General features: G+C 36.7%; 2 protein-coding genes across 4 annotated transcripts; both read right to left on the reverse strand.

Annotated features, from left to right (window-relative positions):
* Positions 1–350: 350 nt before the first annotated feature.
* On the reverse strand, positions 351–5,112 carry LOC113743790 (putative disease resistance protein RGA4). Its single transcript, XM_027271889.2, has 3 exons — positions 1,437–5,112; positions 1,081–1,198; positions 351–625 (listed from the first exon to the last, which is right to left on the reverse strand). The coding sequence occupies exon 1, from the start codon at positions 4,882–4,884 to the stop codon at positions 1,474–1,476; it is 3,411 nt and encodes a 1,136-aa protein (XP_027127690.1). The 5' UTR covers positions 4,885–5,112; the 3' UTR covers positions 351–625; positions 1,081–1,198; positions 1,437–1,473.
* Positions 5,113–7,647: 2,535 nt separating this feature from the next.
* Positions 7,648–18,050, reverse strand: LOC113687941 (protein STRUBBELIG-RECEPTOR FAMILY 3). 3 transcript variants are annotated; one of them, XM_027205483.2, is made up of 17 exons: positions 17,872–18,050; positions 17,279–17,459; positions 16,596–16,728; positions 16,447–16,518; positions 16,279–16,344; positions 16,072–16,143; positions 15,917–15,988; positions 15,750–15,821; positions 15,609–15,677; positions 15,441–15,506; positions 14,488–14,927; positions 13,953–14,392; positions 12,599–12,870; positions 11,936–12,074; positions 10,250–10,386; positions 10,007–10,163; positions 7,648–8,248 (listed from the first exon to the last, which is right to left on the reverse strand). In XM_027205483.2, the coding sequence occupies exons 2-17, from the start codon at positions 17,385–17,387 to the stop codon at positions 8,153–8,155; spliced, it is 2,412 nt and encodes an 803-aa protein (XP_027061284.2). In that variant the 5' UTR covers positions 17,388–17,459; positions 17,872–18,050; the 3' UTR covers positions 7,648–8,152. The 3 variants fall into 3 exon arrangements, with proteins under 3 accessions (XP_027061284.2, XP_027061285.2, XP_071904904.1); XM_027205484.2 differs by lacking the exons at positions 16,596–16,728; positions 17,872–18,050 and having other exon boundaries at positions 8,081–8,248; positions 16,072–16,132; positions 17,279–17,414; XM_072048803.1 differs by lacking the exons at positions 16,596–16,728; positions 17,872–18,050 and having other exon boundaries at positions 8,081–8,248; positions 17,279–17,414.
* Between the last annotated feature and the right edge of the window lie 3,472 nt (positions 18,051–21,522).

Here is a 21,522-nt window from a genome sequence, read left to right on the forward strand (position 1 = left end):
TCAAGTTATTAAGTAGTCCATGGATCTAGAAATAACATATTGGCCAAGACTCAACCCAGGCAAAAACCATGCAAAATCTGTTAGCATTTAAACTGAAATCGCGGGTCAAAACAATTAAACCAAATTGCTAAATAACCCATGGGTCTAGAGTCATGTATCAATCCAATCCTTTCCTTTCTTTTTGATGTTGGACGGGTCCTCAGAGTTAAGACAGAAATAATTTGATTAAATTTTTAACATTGGTATATAATTGAAGGCAACATGTGACATAATCGAATACCTGCAATCCTTTTGCTTTGAATAATAAATATGATAAGTCTTTTTCAGAAAAATAAAATACTACTCCATGATTAGAACTGAGCATACTCCTTTGCTAGTTTGGCTCTCATTCATATTTATTTGATAAGCTCAAGGACCCAAATGCACTGAATCTTAATGAAAATTATAAGTTTCACTTTACAATAGAGTTGGACATTGAGAAACAGCAATAAAGATATACACACTGAGGTACTGCGTCAACAAACAATCCCAAATTATATGCTGTTGTTCAACATACAGGATTCATCAAAATCCCCCAAACATTTGAATGTGGTCTCAGGTCACGGAAATACTTTGGTTGCTGTCCCTGCAGCATAACAGACATGAGCTCAAGAAATAGATTGGCAGTCATTTGCTGAATCAAGAAAAAAGGAAAATAGTAGAACGTGTAAGAATTAGCTTAGCAAGCCATTATTAAATGCCAAACCCAAAATCCTGTTATGAGTCATTCATAGAGGTGCAGGTCAGAGCTGTTAGATTTTATTGGCCCGAAGTTTGATTACATAACAACAGAGAACAAAAGTATTTATTCCGTTCCTAGTCAATTTGTAATTTTTCTTTTAAAATACATGCGCATGTCTGTTCTAGCAAAAAGATGTAAATTTTCAGAGTCTACTACTTTTAACTACTAAAACAATCCCTGGTGCATTGAAGTCTTTCAGACAATGTAATGAATCTTTTTATTTAAAAAAGGAAAATGTCTATCAATACTTTAATCTGTCTTTCAAGTTACAGCTTGAAACAAAAACAGAGAAGATGCACCTCAAAGGAGAGAATACTGGAATCAATAATCAGCAGACATCTGGAATCAATAATGAGGCAGTTTGAGAAAACTGCTCTTCTTTTTTGTGACGATGGATGAGTTGCCTTGATTCTGACCCTTTAAAAAACAAAAAGAATGACTGATAAGGAGGAGGACGAAAGAATCTACGGAAAAGAAAATGTAAAGAGCAATTGAAGGATATGGCCATTTAAAAGGAAGCAGTAGCGTTTTTTATTTCCTTTTTCCTTCCGGGGATTATATATAAGAAAAAAAAAAGCACTACTAATAGAATTCTAAACAAACCGAATAAGTAGAGATTAAAACAGAACATTGGAAATAATTATTAACTACTTACAGTTACAGTGGGGTTTGTTTCCCTAATGCGAAACCAGTCAAACTTTGTTGAAATCGATAACAACAAGGGGAATATGTGCAATCTTGGGCCACTCTGCGCCACTTCCTTTGATGCATCTCTTTGCTAAAAGAGGACAGTTGTAGATACGTAGCTCATTTAAATTGGTGAGGTGTCGCATTGCTTCTGCGGAGGGCAACTGTCTGAGGTTAGAGCAATCACCAATCCACAATTCTCGAAGATTCCGAAGGCTACCCATCCACTCTGGAAGAACTTCCAACCCCTCAAACTCCCATATCTCTAGAGACGTCAAGGTAGAGATATGCTGAATTTGGTCTGGGAGAGACGTGATTTTTGGCCATCCATACAATCGAAGTGTTTCCAGCGAGACGAGATTGGTGATGGAGTGTGGCCACGGGAAATGATCAAGGTCAAGGATGTCAGAGAAGCCACCGAGAGTCAACGATCTGAGGTTGGCTAGACGGTGGAGAACCATAATTGGCCAACAACCAGGGTCATGAGAGCGGATCTCCAACCGCTCGAGTGACGTGAACTTCTCAAGATTATTACTCAAAGAAGGATTCAACTTATCACATCCTGAGATGATTAATTCACGTAGGTTTTCCATATCCAGAGAAGCATCTAATAAAGCAGGGCAGCTATATAAGTGTAAGGATTCGAGAGATGCAAGGCTATTCAAATTCCTTATACAAGCCAAACTTCCACATTCTTGTATCTCTAACTCCTTAAGAGATGTCAAGTTCTCCATATCCGGTAGAACAGCCAACTTGGGGAGATCGGAAATTGTCAAGTCCCGGAGATTAGGGAATACCTTAATTGATGAAGAAGAATCCGAGGGAACCATTGCATCTGACCACTCCTCTAGACTTCCCATGTTCCGCAACTCAAAACGCGACAGTTTCGGAAACAGAGTGCTTGGTTTCGCCTCTCTGCTACTACTACAAGCGCTGCTCCTTGCATTAATATCGAGATGTGCAAGGAGACCATAGAATTCAGCCCCAATGCGCTTCACATTATGTAAGGACTCCATGCATAAGGACTCGAGACAAGGCAAGTCCCCTAGTGGTGGTACTTGTTCACACTTACCCAATTCCTCCAACGTGAGGCGTACCAGATTCCGAAGAAGTACCATCCACAACGGCAACCTTGAACCTTCGAAACCCTCAATGGCTAAACTTTTCAAGTTTGGGTGAGGTTGGAGACCTTCCATGACACTGTTGATATTGTTGTCGTCGCAATCTTCTTTCGTGCCATTCCACGAAAGTCTTAAACCTTGAATGCTTGATTTTTCGGACAACTTTGCTTTTGCTGCGGATTCAAAGCTGCTCACATTTTCAAGTCCAGAAATTTTTAGCTTGCCTCGGAGGTTACGCAAGTGTTCCAACTCCTCAAGTTGACATCCCTTGTCTTGGCTTACCCTGAAGGGGGGCAACGTCCGAAGATTAGCCAACTGCCCGATTCCAGGGAACAAACATCCGGACCCCCCTCTAGCAAACTCGAGATGCCTCAAGTTAATTAGATTGCCAAACTTCTTAGGTATCTCTTCCAAGCAACGTACCTTCAAGGTCATCAAATTGTAGAGCTTTGTGATGGAATCTGGCAGAGCGGTGATTTTAGTTCGACTGATATCAAGATGTCTTAAATGTTTCATATTACCCACTGCATTCGGGAGATGAGTAACATGCCAGCTGCCTACTTTTAATACAGAAAGGTATCTAGACCTTTCCAAGATGTCTTCGAGCATAATACCATCACCCTCAAGATAATAAAGCGTTTGCAAATTTGGAGGAATCCCTTCGATATTCTTTAACACCTTCCCTGGACTCCCAATGATGGTCAAATGCATAACTTCATCATGATGACTGACTTCCATGCCATCCTCTGTGTTGAAGAAACGATTATTTGACACTTGCAGTGAAAGATCATGCACAAGGTCGTGCATCCCGCCGTACTTGATTCCGTACTCAGGAGAAGCTTGCAACAAAGAACTCCGAAGCAATACGTTGAAATACTCACTGCCTATATCCTCCATTTGCAAATGACCTCCTCCTCCCTTGGCATCATTAATCAATCCCTGGGCCATCCAAATCTGTATCAAGCTTTGTTTTTCCATGACAGCGTCCTTCGGGAAGATGGAACAACTTGCGAAGCATTGTTTCACTGACCATGAAGGTAAGTTCTCGTAACTCAGCTTCAGGACAGACATGACTCGTTTTGCAATATCGGTCGACTCGTTCCATATTTCACTCTTCTCAAGCTTCGACCATTCAGAGGCATCCTTTTTGGAATACAACAAACCCCCGATCACTTTGATCGCTAATGGCACGCCGCCGCACTTTTTCAGTATCCTTCTGCCAATGCCCACCAGATCTTGAGTCATTGTTGCACCACCGTCTGCAAATGCTAGTTTTTCAAACAACATCCAGCTATTATCATCTGAGAGGATGTCTAGATGATGCAAACCAGATGTTTGCATTGCTGAGGCTACCTCATCGCTACGTGTGGTAGCCAATATTTTGCTTCCTGGAGCACCCCCAATTGCTAACAAACATATCCTCATGTCATTCCATTTCAGTGGATCGTCATTCCAAATATCATCAAGGACAAGCAAGTAACTTTTTCCTTTCAGATTTTCTTGAAGCCTCCTTACCAATGCTTCCTTGGTTGTCGTCTCAGCATTCTTTTCCCCGAGGGAATGATCCCCGAGGGATTGAAGCATATGGTTCAACAGCCTTTCCACTCTGAAATCATCAGACACACAAACCCATATTATTTTATCAAAATGCTTCGTTACATTCTCATTTTTTAGCACCAGCTGTGCGAGGGTTGTTTTACCCTGGCCACCCATCCCAACTATTGAGATGACGGGTAAATCCTTCTTACAGTCTGAGCTAATTAACATGCTCACAACTTTAGATACCTCAGCCTCCCTTCCCACCGTTTCTGACTCGTCCACAAAAGGAGCAGTCCACCGATCCTCTTTGTGATCAGCAGATGCCATGGGTAGTTGAGCTGGATGAAGCCCTATCCGTTTTGCTTCTTTGTAAGCTTCCTCCAGAGATGCGCTAACATTCTTGATCTTGTTAGCCATCTGTAGAGGAAAGGAAATAGGATTTGAGGAAGAAATAGAAAAGAGGTTGCGTAGCTTGTCGCGCTTCCGATTCTCAACCTTCTGCCGCAGAACTTCATATCCGAAGTCATCCAACACGATCTCAGCATCACGTGCTATGGACTGGAGCCTTTTGAGCCAGAGTTGCACTGCTTTGCTTGTTGATTGCTTGCATTTAGCATCAGAAATCAAAGCTTCCACCATCTCTACTTTCTTGGAGAGCTTCTGAAGGGCTTTCTTTACACCCCATGCCCGGCTGGTCTCGGCGGCAGCAAGTGGAAGTATCTTATCCAAGATCACACTAAGCACGGTGTCAGCCATCTTCAAGGGAAACTCTTTAACAGATGAAGGTAAAATGCTTTGTTTGAAGTTGAATAGTTGGACTATATTTTTTGCAGGCAGAGATGAGCAACATTCAACAGCTAGCGTTACAAAGCAGGGAATCCATTACTTATCTTCCATTTCATATTTTTCCAAAACGAAATTTCCTACCAAGTTGGAAAACTAATAAAAAAGTACTGCACCAAGAAAAGAAAAGACTTGAGATAATCCAGGACCACGCGGCTTGTGGGCACCATTGAAATAATTGAATCTATAGACATTGGTTGAGGTAGGACCAAACCAACTCTTTGCTTTCGGGGCAACCTTTTGTATTTGGGTAAAGTGACTCCACTTGTAATGCATTTTCAATCATCTTTGCACATGTGCCAAAACTTATATTATATTACATTACATTACACTAATGTTCTCATAATTCATTGCCCAACGCTGGAGAGAAGCATTAAAAACATAAAAAAGAAAAAGAAAAAAAAAAGCCTTTGTTTGTTTCTTGAACAAAGCAATGTAGCAGCATGTAGTCTCCGGTGAAAGAATTGCCATTATCTTCTGGCCGTACATTTTTTTTCTCCCTGGCTCTTCACATTTAATAACAATTTAATTAGAATAGTATAAAAGTCTCGGATGCAAATTTCAACCTCGAGAAAGGGTGTGAAAACTAAATTTCAACCTCTAGATGCTCATAATGGTCAATAGATGAAATTTCAACCTCTAGATTGCATTATATTCTTTCTCATTGCTTTTACGAGGAAGGCCTGGCCCGACGAGTCAATGATTTGTTGCTCTTTAAAATCGTAAATATAACTTAATATAAATCCCATTCTCATTATAAACAAATTAGTTAAGATTCCAATCCCTCACTTTAAATAATTCTAATAGAAAAGAAATTCCATTAAAAAAAATGTCCAATTTTTCTAAAAGGCATATAGCAAGTTGACAAGATGATGAGTACGTGCATGCACTCTAACAATAGTTTGAAATTCACAGTTCAACTAGTTCGATACCAAAATTGCCATGAAAGCAAAATTGTCAGATCTCAAACTCATAAAAACAAAAACAATTGCAACTTGACCAATTTCCATTTCTGAAGTTGCTTAAAAATCTATTGCCTATGTTTGTGAACTTGGAACACCAACAGATCATGGCTGGCCATTGGCAGTAACAAGCACTGAATCTGAGGTTGCTAACGTTGTATTGGTTACAGGCATCATTATTGTATCATCGATCTCTTGTTTTGCATCTCCAAGATCATGTTCACATTCATGCATTTTTCTGGCCTTTCTATTGGTTGGATTGGCCTCAACTCCCGTAGTAATGCTCTAAGAAGGCACAATTACCGCAAGAAACATACTCTATATTGTTGTCAGTACAAGTTAGCATTGCTAGCAAGTAACTAATGTGCCTAGGAAGAGGTAGTAGAAATTATATGCTACTTCCCACTTCAGATTGAATATATATATATGTGTGTGTTGCTTTGAATGTAATTTATGCATCAAGAAAAATGGATTTTCAAAAGTATATAACGTTCTGGATTTGAATGAGTTTGTGTATGCAGCAAAATGGAATTAAAAGTTTTATAATGTTGAATATTATGTGGATTTATATTAGGGTTAATCACATTTTATCCCCTTAAAGAATACCACATTTCTCAGTTTACCCCCTAACCTTTAATTTTGCTCACTTAACCCCCTTTAGGACAAAATTGCCCTTGCATTATTTTGACTTTTCATTTACCTTATTTTCCTTTCTTTTATTTCTTTTTCTCTTTCTTCTTTATTTAATTCTTCCTCTTTCCCACAAAAATCTTCACCTTAATGATTGAAATTAAAAAAGAGAAATTGCAAAGATCTATCTTCTCCTTAAATGATTAAAAAAATATTCAAATCACTTTCCTAAAATACAATTTTTTTAGCCTTTCAATTCTTTTAATTTTGGGTTTTCCTCTTTCCTTTCTAGTTTCTCATTTTATTCCCAAGAAAATATCTTAAGATGAAATTGTTTTGTGAGCTAAAAGAACTCGCATTTGCTAAATGCGAAGACCCTAAGGATAGAAAACCATACACAAAATGCCCCTTTTGTAGAATTTTTTTAAAAATCAGCATAATTTTAGAAATTTCTCACTAATAAAGGGGTAATCCAATTTACTAGCTAGCAAATTTTTTGGGGTACATCTTTAAAGTTTCTTCTTGTCACACAATTCAAGAATGGTATTAAAATTTCTTCTTGGGAGAGTACGGATTAAACTCTTCTCCCATTGGAGAGAATCTCTCTCCATTACTGATTACACCTCAATAAAATTAATTTTAAAAATTATTTTTGAAAATCAACTTTCATCATAATATGTTTCATTACTTGTGCTAGTTACACACAGAACTTCACATGAAATTGACCAAGTTTTGCCATCTAATTAATCGTTATAAAATTTATCCTAATGTTATCAATTTTTCACCGCTCAAATGTTCCATGTAAATCAAATATTCAAAATATTGATCTAGAGATCAAAAGAAAAATAATGACACAATTACATAATTTTATATCATTATATAAATTTATATATGAATAAATGGAGAGACCAAAGGAGAGAAATCTAACAAACAGGATCCTAACCCGGGAGGGCACTAACACTAGTCATGGATCCAATTTTTGGGTCACATGACTTACTTGCAAGTTTGAAGGAATATCTGACAACAGCTTTTTCTTCTCATAGTAGTAGTTTTTGCCCTTTTCAGCACACTTTGCACAACCACCTTTTAACATAATTGCAATAGTTTTCATTCTCAGATGAACAAAATTTGGTATCATCATCAAAATACACTATAACTAGAGGCCCTAATTATTGTACAATGTAGGGCTTTTCAACACTGCCCCCAGACATCCATACAAAATAATGGGCGTAGCCCAGCAATAACAAGATACAGCTAAATGATTTTCACCATCAACAATTAATGTTAAATAATACCTATCAAACAATTGGGTTAAGTGGATCTACACACTGCAAAAGTCATACTAGAATGTCGATAATTAACCAATTCCAAGAATCAGGATTACCAGACAACCAAATGGTTGTTGAACTACTCATTAGCAACCTTCTTCCAGGCGCCCCCTTGATGAAAGAATTGAGAGTCGTGTCAGCAGGCGAATCGAGTTCATGGTTGGTTCCTGATCATTTATCCCAAGTCAATTTCCAAAAAAATGTTGTCTGTTTTGCAGCTTCAGAGAAACTGATTCACCATTTCTTGTTTGATAATCTCAGTCAGTTGCCATCTGATCTGTTTGGAGATTCCCTCCGTATCATTTCTATGAGATCCTGCACAACTTCAGACATTGGAGGCCTAAACTCTGGCTCCGGCTGCATGAAAAACTCACTATGTTAGAACTTATTCATTGAAGCCAAGGAAGAAATGATAAGACGACACCACCAATGGGAGTATCCCAATAACACAGTACTCGAGACTTCCTGGAAAGAAAGTTATACTCTCTTTTATGTATGTTTCCTATACAAGAAAGTAGAGGTTTTGATTCCTTTGCAGGATAAAGACACAATTTTGATATGTACCTATTCAATATTCACCACTACCTTTTTTAAGTTTTTTAGTCTAATGGAGGAAAATACTTCTTTTTCCTTTTTTTTTTTTTTTTTTTTTTTTTGTCGCAACGATAGATGTCCTATAACCTAATCTAGCCTAGTCTAAGGGAAAGGGGAGGGGGTTCGATGTGAGTACAGACTCCATCGATGAAGGTCAATTAAGACCGCCACAAATTGTGGCAAATTTGTGGGAGGCAGGGATTGAACCCCTGACCTCCAGCATCACCTTTAATGGTGATGACCACTGGACCAAATGGCCAGTGGCTTCTTTTTCCTTTCAACTCTTCCTATTTTTATTCCTCTTTGGGTGTAAGTGGGAGGTCTCGAACCTGGAATCTCTCACTTACTCTCCCCCCATACCACCCAACCCATCCCTCCCCCCAATTTTTCCTTTTCCTTCATTTTCCAATGAAACAACAATGATTTTGCATACAACTTTCTAAGAAATGAACTCGGGTGCCCAATGTGCTTTAGTCGCATTCAGCCGTTAACTTGGCCTTGTAGTCGTGAGTAGTAAGAACTAGCAAAACCATTCGCCACACCTGCCTACAATTACATGGGAAAATTTCTTTCACCGGACTATGCTATATGCAAGTGCAAAGCAAAATCTTGCATTCAGGTAATTCCGAGGTTTCTTCATGTGCCAGCATACTGTTATCTATGTATATTTAGGTTAAACTAGGGCTAAGGGGGGACCAGAGTTATAGGCAGAAAGATAATTGAATATCTGGACTTCTACTTGCTTAATACTACAACAAGAGCATGCATCTCCATGTTCCAATCTAAAACATTAATAATTCTCTCAGGTGGAGTGTTGGAGTAATGTAACCTTAGGTAATTCATAGACCAATTGAGTTAAGAAACAATTAGTTCGTTATACTAAGTGCACAGAAACTTGGGCATATAAGTTGCTTGTAATTATGTTTTTCCTAACAATCTGGTAAGTCTAGCACTAAAGTTTGAGTACTAAAAGTAAAGGGGATTTTTTTAAGTCCAATTTGATCAAAGGTAACTTTTATCTGCCATGTGATATTTGGACCTGTAAAAGGATGGACCCAACCAATTTAAACACTCAGATTCTCAAGACTTGCTCTTAAGTATTACTTTTTATTACTAAACCCCCCTCATCTTCGCTCTTCCAACCATTAAGGGAGCCAGGGATTGAACCATGGGAAGTTGGGAACCAATCTAAGGCCATTCATCCCAATCATAACAAATCCTTGAACTTGATCACAAATCTGAAAACAAGCCAATATTTTACTCAAATTTATGGTGGGTTTGGTAAGTCAGTGAGGTAGATTCCCCTCACTGAATACAGGCCATCCTAATGTCAAGGGTTAGCCCAATAATAGAGGAACATGCGCTATTATTTCGGATTTTATAGCTTGGATATCATTATTCATCTTTGCTAGCTTGGCCATATAGCATTCATCTTTCCTAGTGCAATAATCAACAGCTAAAACAGACAGAATATTGAAGTCCTGCACTCCTTGGTCCAAAGAAGGACAACATTTAACTCACCTGGACACAGCGTGAAATAATGTCAGCAAAGTGAGATAAAGATTTAACAGGATATCTTCCATTCAGAGAAGGATCAACCATCCTTGATAAGGCATCAATATCATGAAGCTGTGGAATAGCCCATCTGACCAAAAATTGTTCTCCTCGAGTCCTTGTCCTATATTTGATTAAAGAGATAAGTATTGGATTAGATCATGAGAAAAGGTGAATTTATAGTATTAGGACGACTGTGCAGTTGTATACCTGTCATATGACATTCGACCAGTCAAGAGTTCCAGCATCACAACCCCGAAGCTGTAAACATCGCTTTTGGAAGTATAAACTCCTGACTCAAATTCTGGGGCACCGTATCCATATGTAGTAAGAAGTTGTCCTGACAACTGAAATTCAAATAGAAATCGCTGTCAGACTTACAAAGAGTTGCAAGTTATTGCCTGACGTAAATATTATGCAAAGGGCTTGAAGAGTCCTCTTGCCATTCTGCCCCATGGTTTTTTGCTACTGTTACATATTTTATGTTTGGTAGTAGCATAGCATAAGAGGTTACAAGTCAGTTATCCAATGTCTCTCGACTCCAAAAAGAACAGCTACACATCTACTGACTAAATAAAATTGTTGGTTTATCAAAAAAATTAAAGGAGTCAACCCTTGCTAAATCCAGCAACTCTAACAGATGCTTGCCAACTGGTCTTCAAGAATGCTACAGTAGGCAGGAGAATAAATATTTTTCGGTTTATTCTTCTTAAGCTGTCAAAGTTGTTTTGACTGTTTGGAGAGCCCAAAAAAAAAAAGTATTTGGTTGTGGCAATTTCTTCAGAATCTAAACATAACAAAATAGTGGCCTTGCATGTCTTAATAGCTTTACCTTTCAGATTCTCTATATATATATTCTCAACTCTCATAGCCATTTTAAGTTGGAAAGAAAACCCCATACTGTCAAGTGCATATACAGTTAATATCTCAGTATAAAGGCCTCCAAGCTTGCGCATGACTTATCATGGAAATGTTTGAAATAGACAAATACAAAATATGCATGTGTCCAGGGAAGTCATGGAAATGTTTGAAATAGACAAATACAAAGTATGCATGTGTCCAGGGGTGGGCCCCACAGTCCCCAAGTTTTATAAATTTTAAATTTTTTTCTTTTACGAAATTAAAAAGGTTTCAAAACTCTCTTCATAAATTAAAATTCTTGCCTCCGCAATTAACTTATACATTTGAGTTTACACATATAGAAATTTGCCCCCTCAAGATATATTTTCTAATTCCATCCACCCATGTGTCTCTCTAAATCGTTTGCTTTTTTGACAGCCTGCAGCAGGGGTTGCACTGTCAGAGAATACACCGATAGCAAAGTAAAGAAAACTTGACCAATGTGTGTATATTTGACACAGTTGGGCAAACACATACAAGAAATTGCCACCAAAATTCCAAACATCTCCAGCTAACCTTTAAATGGATCTGCCCACAGAGACAGTCTTTCACAAGATGCTATAATCTAACCTCCAATTCTGATGATAATACAACCAAGATCTAATGAGGCAGATTCATTTAATCAGAAGATATATTCATCTAAGGAGATGCTTATCCAAGCTGCTACTAAATCCTCTTAATCTTTCTCACTCATAGCAGACTACTCTCTCTTCCTATATCACGAGGATCAAATTCATTTTGTTTCTAGTTTGCTGCTTCAGAGGAGGTTTGTCTAATTTTTGCCCACACTATCATCCATGGACCTGTTGGTTTTAAGTATCAACTGATAAACCATCTGATCATCATCATAATTCATGGATCTTCTTTTAGCTACGTTACGCTCTCATTTTACCGTATTGCAAGCATCGAGTCAGTACAAATGTGTACCAAAAGCATCTTCATTCCTAAATTTGTATACAAATTACAAGTACTTTGGCAAGGGATCATAATATTTACCTGACTAACAGCTCCCGATGTTATTAAAGAAGCCAAACCACATTCGGAAACATGCACAGCTAGCTCCTCGTCAAGAAGAACATTGGCAGACTTGAAGTTCCTGTGAATGATAGGTGGCTCACAGATCTCATGCAGATACCTTATTAATATAAAGCAGATGTTAGTAGTATAGATGTTACATAAGTTTGAGTTACATATCAAGCAAGTAATGCAGAATACTTGTTGAAAAATCATAAGACAAAGATCATTGAATAGAAAGAGAAGAATTCCACTGCCTGTGGACAACCAGATAATGACATGGACATGTGCTTCTGGTAAACATTTCAGTGCTTTTACAAAGTGATATTAACTATTTCAAAAATTAAAGACATAAAATATTTTGAGATGTTAGAACCCAAATCCCCCTTCTTTAAGCTTCTTACTATAGCCACCCTGTGGGAGAGGGGGAAGATTGAAATGTAAGAAAGGAAGGGAGAAGTAGGATGATGACGAAGCCTAAATTACTAAGTGGACAGTGAGTAAATGGAACCTTATTAATATAAGCACTCTGCAACAGATAGACTTACTTTAGCTGCATTATGAAGCAGCCTAAATTAATAAGTACACGATAAGCAAATAGAACCTCTTTAATATAAGCACCTTGGAAGAGAGAGTAATACTTACTCTAGAGCTCTTGCAGCACCAAGAGCCATTCTGATCCGGGCATTCCATGAAAGTTGATTTCTAATATCATCATCAGAGTGCAAAGCTTCCTGCAGTGATCCATTGCAGCAGTACTCATAAACCAGAAGTCTTTGACCATGTTCCGCACAGTAACCCATGAGTTCAACAACATTAGCATGACGAATTCTGTCAAGATTGTTAACCAGGTCCAAAAACTCATCATCCTTTTGTTGATTAGAAACCCTTTTGTCCAGTTTCTTGACAGCAAGCAACTGCAGGAGGATCGACAATCTTTAATTATTAGGCCAGTATATTCTTTCAAATTCATAGACTGCTTTACAAATAAAGGAAAAGGAGACCGAAAGAGAAATTTAATATCAGGACGCCACTAGATTAAAAGCTGAAAATCATATAGAAATGTAACATGCTCAAAATAAGAGAAAGGCAAATGATAAAATCTGCTCATGTTTCCAAAATGTTAAAAAAAAAGGACTTTTGACAACTAAAGAATGCACATTGGAAAATAAAGAGAGAATTGTTTTTCATCTCTTCGTCTTCTTTCTTTTCCCCCAGAGGAAGGAGGCTATGCAAAACCAAGTCTTTGCAAGGACAGTTCTTCCCATGTTTCAAAATGCCAACATTGCATTCAATAACACTAACTGAAAACAATAAGAGTTGATGTTGACCAGGCTAACTAGATTGCTTCTCGCACAAAAGCACTTTATGAAACATATTTTGGGAAATAGAAACTAGCTGTTGACTGCTCAACATTATCTAACTTGTAATCCATTTTTATTCATAGCAAATATGTTTAGTACTTCCTCAAAAAGGGGCTTTAATGTGCATAAACAAGACATTCAGTCCATTCTGTCAGAGTCTCCAACTCTATGTGCTCAACCATCCATACAAAATAAATAGAAGAGAAACCTATCATCACAAAAGGATGCATTTACTGTACAATGCTTACGGCATCGTAGAAAACTCAACTGACTGCAACCTCTAAAGACCTTAGCAGCTCACCCATACTTTTCAATATTCATCTAGCTCAGCTATCAGAATCAAATTCTGACAAATTTACTCAACAGTTAGTGAGCCGTGTTGATAAGCTTAAGCCATAAAACGAAATCATAGATAAGAAGCCAACGATGAATCATTGCATAACATGCATGATAAATGACGAAAATCCTGTCTGAAGTAGTTAGAAAATGAAGTAACGAAGTAGAACCACTGGCTTAAAGTAATGTTATCAGAAAACAACCCAGGCAAAATGAGCAAAATTATTGAAAGGCAAAGAAGGCAGAGCTAGAAGAAAAGTCAGAATGTTGGAATTGAAGAAATTTAACTCAAACCATACCTTCCCATTAGGAAGCTCAGCCTTATACACAGCCCCCAGCATTCCAGCTCCAATGAGATTTTCTTGAGAAAAACTATTTGTATATTGCTGAAGAGCTGCGATTGTATATGACCTCACGGAAGTTGGTGGAAGATGTCTGGCAGTAGGCTTCACTGTTGTATCTTCAGTTGTGTTAAGCGGCTTTACAACAACCTTCTCCTGAACAAGAGGCAGCGGTGGCGGAGGTGGAGGTGGAGGTGGCGGTGGTGGAGGTGGTGGGGGCGGTGGTGACATCAAGTCAATATCAAATCTACTCATGTCTATCTCATGATCATTTCTCTTTGGAATTGCACTCATCTTTTTTGAATCTGCCTCCACATTTTGTGGCTTTGGAATGAAACCTCCTGTTCTTTTGCCCGTTTGAAGCTCTTCCTTTGGCATTTCAACTGGCACCCGCGAATCTGCTTTGACAAGTTAAGGGAACCGAGGACATAAAGATTCTTCAATAAAGATAAGTAATTTACACAGATCAACAAATAACCATAACTAGCCTTACCTTTCTCTTGACGATGACCAGGTTGGTCCAAGGAACTGTTGTCTCTAGGATTCTCTCTGTTTCCTACATATGGAGCTATTTCATGAGGCTTGGGGATTCTGTGTGTTTCACGCCTCTGTCTAAAGCGCCTTGGCAGACATAAGAGGAGCACCAATACCAATATTAAAAATGATAACACGGCTGCAATGGAAATCCAGACAACCCTTTTGGTGGTTAAACTTTTTTTCTTTGTTGTTTTATTGTTTGATTCTGCAGTTGCAGATGGTCCATCAGCCTGCTTTCCAGGGGTTCGTCCAGAAGTTGGTGGTGCCTGCACAGAAGTTGGTGGTGCCTGCACAGAAGTTGGTGCCCCAAAAAATGGCGGTGCAGGAGGTGGTTTTGCTGACGATGCAGGTGGAGGGGACTGAGCAATGCTGTTGTTGAATGGATTTCCATCTTTTCTGCATGATCAAACCTGTTAGCTAAGTAGAAGCTAAAACTTTAAGATTGAAATCAGAATCAGATACCAGAAATAAAAGGAAAAACTGGAAAAATACATAGGAACCAACTGAACTATAAAAATAGTACAGTTCTTGTCAATCAACTACAAAGAGCTGCTCTACTTGTAATTTGTGAAATTAATGGCCATTCTAATTTCCAACCATTTAATCTGTCAAGTAACCTGAGATATTTTAATTCAGGGACTTCTATTTCCATATCTAAAAGGACACACAGGAAAGGAAAAGGAGAAGGGAAAGCCTATCAACCACCTTAAAACCTGCTAGAGAAAAGCAAGGGAAGAAAGAGAGGAAACTGGGGGAAAAACTAGTTTTTTCTTTTTAGTTGAACGATATGAATGCCCTCAATTTCATGGAATTAAATAGACTTAACAGCTTTTGTAAGATATTTCTGGTAAAACTAAAACTCCTTCACAATAAAACGGCATTTAACAACTTTCAGTATTTGGAACTTACTTAAATTTTGGAATGTTCAACAACTGTTCGGGTATAGGTCCTGAAAATTGATTATTCTCTACATTTCTGTAACACACAAGGAGGGAGTGGTGAGAGATCAGTGAAAAATGCAATAGTCATTCTCGGGAAAAATGAATTAAACTTATACGTAATGGTTAAGAAGAGTACAAATCTGTTAGTTGATGAAGATCCTGTAAAACATTTAGAGTTCCAGAAAGCTGATTGTTTTGCAAATGGCTGCATCAAGAAGTAAAGTTTAGTTGTATAGATAGAGTACCATCTAAATGCCCATATTAGTTGAATACTTACAGAGTGCTTAGGGCAGATAAGTTTTGTACTGATGATGGCAGTTGCCCACTCAAACTGTTACTCGACAAATCTCTATACAAAAATTAAAAAACAAAAACAATTAGTTCTTCTTAAAGTCAACCACCTTCTTATGCCAAACATAGAGAGCTTCAGCAATGGGGACCTACAGGTTGACCAAAACAGCAAGTCCTTGGAAAGCATCAGGTATTTCTCCAGTTAACTGGTTGTCGTTCAGAGACCTGAAATAACAAGCAGAAATGTGGCTCAGGAAAATAACCTTCATACACCTAAAAGTAACTCGAAGCAGTGTTTACAAACTTACATAGCTGACAACTGTGTTAGACTGGATATAGAATCAGGAATATTTCCGGAAAACTTGTTATCTGAAAGAAAACTGCCAAAGGTAAAGACTATCATATGTTTCGCTTAAGCAGGCGCTTAGCATAAAGCTAGAAATTTAATCTCCCAGCAAAAGTTTAAACAAATTTGGCAAATACAACATTTTGCATTCAAGGAGTGTAGGACTCACAAGTTCTGCATGGTAACTGGTAGATTGGATGGAATACTACCTCCAATGTTATTGTTGCTCAGATCTCTGGCAAATACATTTTCAACATTATTAAATCAAATGCATATATCTACAGGATAGAGTCCATAGAATATATATCACACTTTTCAGACAGAGATATGCACTTACATTGTAGTAATTGTAGTAAATGCTCCTAAGTTATCACCCAGTTCTCCTCCCAAATTAGCACCATTGAGTTTTCTGCAAGAGAACACAGCTTTGAGAACAAATAAATTAATTTAAGATATTTACCAAAGAAGAAAGTGCAGAATCCATACACTGAAACTATGTTGTTCATGTTGTCACAGGAGACGCCTTGCCAAGCTTCACCACATGGGTCTCCACCACTAGCAACCCATCCGGGAAGAGTGGGTGATCCCATTGCAATGTATAGACTATTAATTGCCGCAACTACAATAATAGGTTAACGGCAAAAGCAATGTGAGCACGTTGATTCATGAAGTTGCAACTTACAGTAAATGTGACATACATGATGGAGAAGGATAAATGACAATGAAACTGTTCGACAGTATAGATGAAGCTCTGACGAGGCATAAACCAAAATGGTTAATGAACATCAAATGAAATTGCTGAAAAACAGAGCATGTCAATACATTTGACTTCAACTGATTAGTGTACTATTATGTCTTGGTAATACATCTACATTCTCATCTCATAGTCAAGGAACAGTTAGTTTGCTTCAAAAATCAGGGCCTGGGGAAACGGAACAAAAAGTTCCAGATTCAACCGGGTAAAGTCCAGAACAGTTAAATTTGGAAAAGCAAGAAGCTTCAATTAACCAATCCAAACTGACAAACTAATGAAGTTATCCCGACTTCATAAATCCAATGTCCAACCACAGAAACCAAATTAACATTATACAATTCATTCCACTGTTTCTAGCAAAGCAACCAAAGCAATTAACCCCGTCACAAAAAAAAAAAAATTTTTGAAACCTTACCATCCCCAGGGTTGGTGTATGCATCTGAATTTCTGACAGCAAATATCAAAATCAACCCCAGAAAAATCTCTATCCCCCAGGAAGCAGCACTAGATCTCTTCCTACTCATTGATCCAAAACAAAATTTTCTTCTTCAATGTAAAATCACTCTGTATAACCAATACATAAAACACTCCAAAACCTGCAAACAACATATTAAAAAAATTATAATCAAAAGCAAATAATGTCCATGATCCTAATAAAGTTCAAAATTCAACAAATCTGTCTTCCTCCCAAAAAACACAATCCCAGATGAAGAAAATTGTCAATTCCTCATAGCTGCATAAGAAATGCACTTCATAGAGCCCAAAAAAAGTTCTTGAACAACAATTTAGCTTCATACTTAAGCAATTGTGAAGGTTTTGACAAAAATAGAGATACAAGAAACTTTTCTGACATGCCAACTGTTAAGTAAATTATTAGCAAATAATGCCATTAAAAAGTTGCCAAAAGCATTGATTAGCTCACATAAAGCAGAGAACTTTATGCTAAATTGTGCTAAAATAAAAGCATCCCAAAACATAAAAATAGAAATTAAAACATGGGCCTTGTACCTCACTGTTCAAAGATTGAAGAGTGCAAATCTAATGAGAAACAAGTTCTCAGCTTTGTTAGAGGAAGAGAAGCTGGAAGGAAATAGATAAAGGAAAAAGAATGGCAAAAGGGCAGAATGTAGAAAGTTGCAAAGAGAAGCTATTGATAAATTCCCCTCTCTCTCTCCCCCCCTCGCCTTAAAAAGAACAAAAGCTCAGCAAAATGACCTACTTAAGTCTTGAGTGGGAGTCATACATGCATATCTATCTGCTTTGAGTCACAAGGAGGAAGGTGCACAGAAAGTCCCAGACTCACTCCAGGCGCGTGAAGGTACCCTCTAAGTACAAGAAGTCAAGAGCCAACAAGCGAATCTAAGAATATATATTATTGGTAGGCATCAGAGAGTGATGGAGAGTGTGGTCTAAATACGCGTGAGGCGGTGTTCTTGACGAGCTGTAGTTACTTTAGGATTTTAACAGACAATTATGAGTAAATAACAGCCGCCACTGTTAAAATTTGACACTTGGGGTGGTAAAATATCAATGGGCTGCGAGCCAGAGGATACAGCTCATCTGATCTTCTAGATTTTCTGTGTGCATGTTTTTTTGTGTATTCAGTTTATTAGCGTGAGGGAATTGGATTTAGAACTCTACTAAAATCCAAGACGGCAAATTTTCATGCTCCTTTTTGCTTTGCTTTACTAGTTTCTTGTAGATTGAGAATGCTTCAAAGTTTGGTTCATGCTAATGGCATAGAGTATCAAAGTTACCAACTATGGCTAATGGTATTACAGCATATAGAGAATTTTATGCTGGACAGGCTAATGGTATTACAGCATAAAATTCTCTATACCAACAATGTCTCTCATGCGGATAGGCTCGATTTTCTTTCGTGACTGTCTCAAATTATATAGATCTATTCCTTTTTTTTAAGAGTAATTAGTTTATTATTTTACTAAATATCCATATTTAATATACATAGTTATTAAAAATTTTTGAATATATTAGTTACCTTCCAATGGCTTCGAACCGAAAAAAGTTCGATTGTTGGACAATTTTAATTTTGTTGTTCATTTTAGTTAAACATGTAATATTAATTAGATTGACTCTTATATTGAAAAACTAAAATCCTCTAAGTTTCAAGAACAATATATATATATATATAGTAATATGTGCCTCTTACTTTGAATTAGTGATCTAATATTAATAAGAGACATTTGAGGAAATATGAACAAAAAAGTAATTGTTATAATTACATTAACTAAACTTTTTAATCTGTGTAAAAAAAAAATAGACGGGAGGGATGTTTTCTATCCTTCGAGCCGTTTTTTCAAGATTCCATTACAAACAAAAGAGTCATTTCAGTCTATCAATTTTCACGTAAAAGGAGGACGGTTCTCCTTCAGGAGTAATGAGTACACCACAAATGGCCCCCACTTCCTGAGAATTCCACGTCATATGAAAGCCCTGTACATGTGTAATCGACAGACCACGTACAATATATCTGCCGGTGGGATTTCTAGCTTCTGGACAGGGGGATTTTTAATTTACTCATATTGGTTGGCACATTGGAATCTAGTCGACCAAGTATCCAAAATGTACTTTTTCTCTCTTTTAGTGATTGTAGCTATGCATGATACTAGAGAAGCAATTATTTAGATCGAACATGTTGTTGCGAGGATTTTATCTCTGTGGTAGGAGTAAGCGGTTTTGAATTCCTCTACGGAACATAACACCGTTAATAGTATGAACCATTGTAAGTCATTTAATGTATTAGTGACATATTTTGATCGTAAAATAGATTTTATGTGTTCTTATTTTAAACTTGTTACTATTAAAAGAAAAAAACTCAGGTGCAAAAGAGATAAAAGCAACTTTTTGAATTTCTATGTCGAACATAATGCTATTAATAGATGATCTGTATGAATTATTGCAAGTCGTTTGATGCATTAGTGACATGTTTCAATCGTAAAATAAGTTTTATGTCTTCTTGCCTTAAACTTCTTACTATTAAAAGAAAAAACTCAGGTGCAAAAGAGATGAAAGCAGCTCAGCTATGTCACTAATAGCTGTAAAACTTGTAGGTAAAAGTGAGTGCCTCAAGTAGATAAGGGTTGCTCTTAAACGTGTTCATGCACATTTTGATCTTCAAAAGAAAATGATTTTTATGTAATCTTTCAAGAACAATCTTGAAGGCTTGAACAAATTCAATTCGACTTGTCAAACTTTTCACCTTCCTAATTGTAAGGTAGTGATCAAATAAATGGTTTGAAGGACCTAGACGCCAAAGAACCAATAATGTCCCCATTCCCATTTGAGAATCAAACTTCTACCTATTGACCTATGCCTACTTTTGACCTCAAAAAACAGTAAAAAAAAGACCTCTGGCTATGAATAAGAGTTTGATAAGAACGGAAAATTTGGTATCGTTGTCTATTCAGGAGCTGCTACTTTTCTCAGTTCTATATTAATGTCCTTTGCTTGGAAGTTTATGGTTGAGAAGTTGGATTTCTCAGCTGCTCAAGAGCAATATTTTCTAGAGAGTTCATCCGCATTTCTCCAGATAAGAAGTCTATCCTCAGTCATCGGCAATGATGGAGCCAAGGGGGGCAGAGGGGGCCATGGCCCCCCCTAAGTTTTGAAAAATTTAATTCATAATATGTAAATATATGTATAAGTCAAAGTTGGCCCCCCCTAATTTTTTACAATTTTAGTTTATATTATGAGAGTTTATATATATATATATATATATATATATATATATATATATATATATGTATATATATCTGTGTGTGTGTGTGTGAATTAGCCACCTTTTGATTTAATTTTTTCTTCAAAAAAAAGTTATTTATTTTTTATTGTACTAATTATTTAACATTCAAAAAATTATATAATTTGATGATCCATAGTAAATTGACCCAATTTGATGTATTATAATAAAAGACTTAATTCATAATTATCAATGGGCTACAATAAAAATAATTACTTTATTGGTCCATATACAAATATACACCTTAGCCTAATTGATAAAAAAATTTAAAATTAGTGATCTATCCTCTTGTTGACTCATATACAAATATACAAATAATTACTTGAAGGCTTGGTGAAGACAAGAAATTGAGTGATATATCCTGTTATTGGCAGATTGATGATATTTGTTCTCACTCTTTTTGTATCAATTGCAACTATAGAATGTACATTTTCAATTGTGAATATAATCAAAACAAAGCTCTAAAACAAGATAAAAGATAATTTCTTGAATGATTGTCTAACAATGTATATAAAAAAAAGGATGATCAAAATTTAACACTGATTCAATTATAGATGAATTTAGTTCTATGAAAGAACGTAAAACTCAATTTACTTTTAAAAAAAGAGGTTGAAATTTCAAGGTATGCTAACATAACTTTTATCTTTTATTAATTGAAAATAGTTATATTATATTGTATAGTTATATTTTTATTTTTGCACAAATGACATATTGAAGCATCTTCTCATAATGTACAATTTGGGTAGTTTGTTATGTTATAAGATATTTAATCAAAGGTTATTTTTTGTCCTAATTTTTGTTATGACTATGCTGCATATTTATGTAATAGACATACCTTTATAATTAAAATTAAAATTTGATATTTTAAGATATCATATATTTAAATAGATGAAAATTATTTT

The sequence above is a fragment of the Coffea arabica genome, chromosome 5e (genome assembly GCF_036785885.1).
Source record: "Coffea arabica cultivar ET-39 chromosome 5e, Coffea Arabica ET-39 HiFi, whole genome shotgun sequence".
Lineage (NCBI taxonomy): Eukaryota > Viridiplantae > Streptophyta > Magnoliopsida > Gentianales > Rubiaceae > Coffea > Coffea arabica.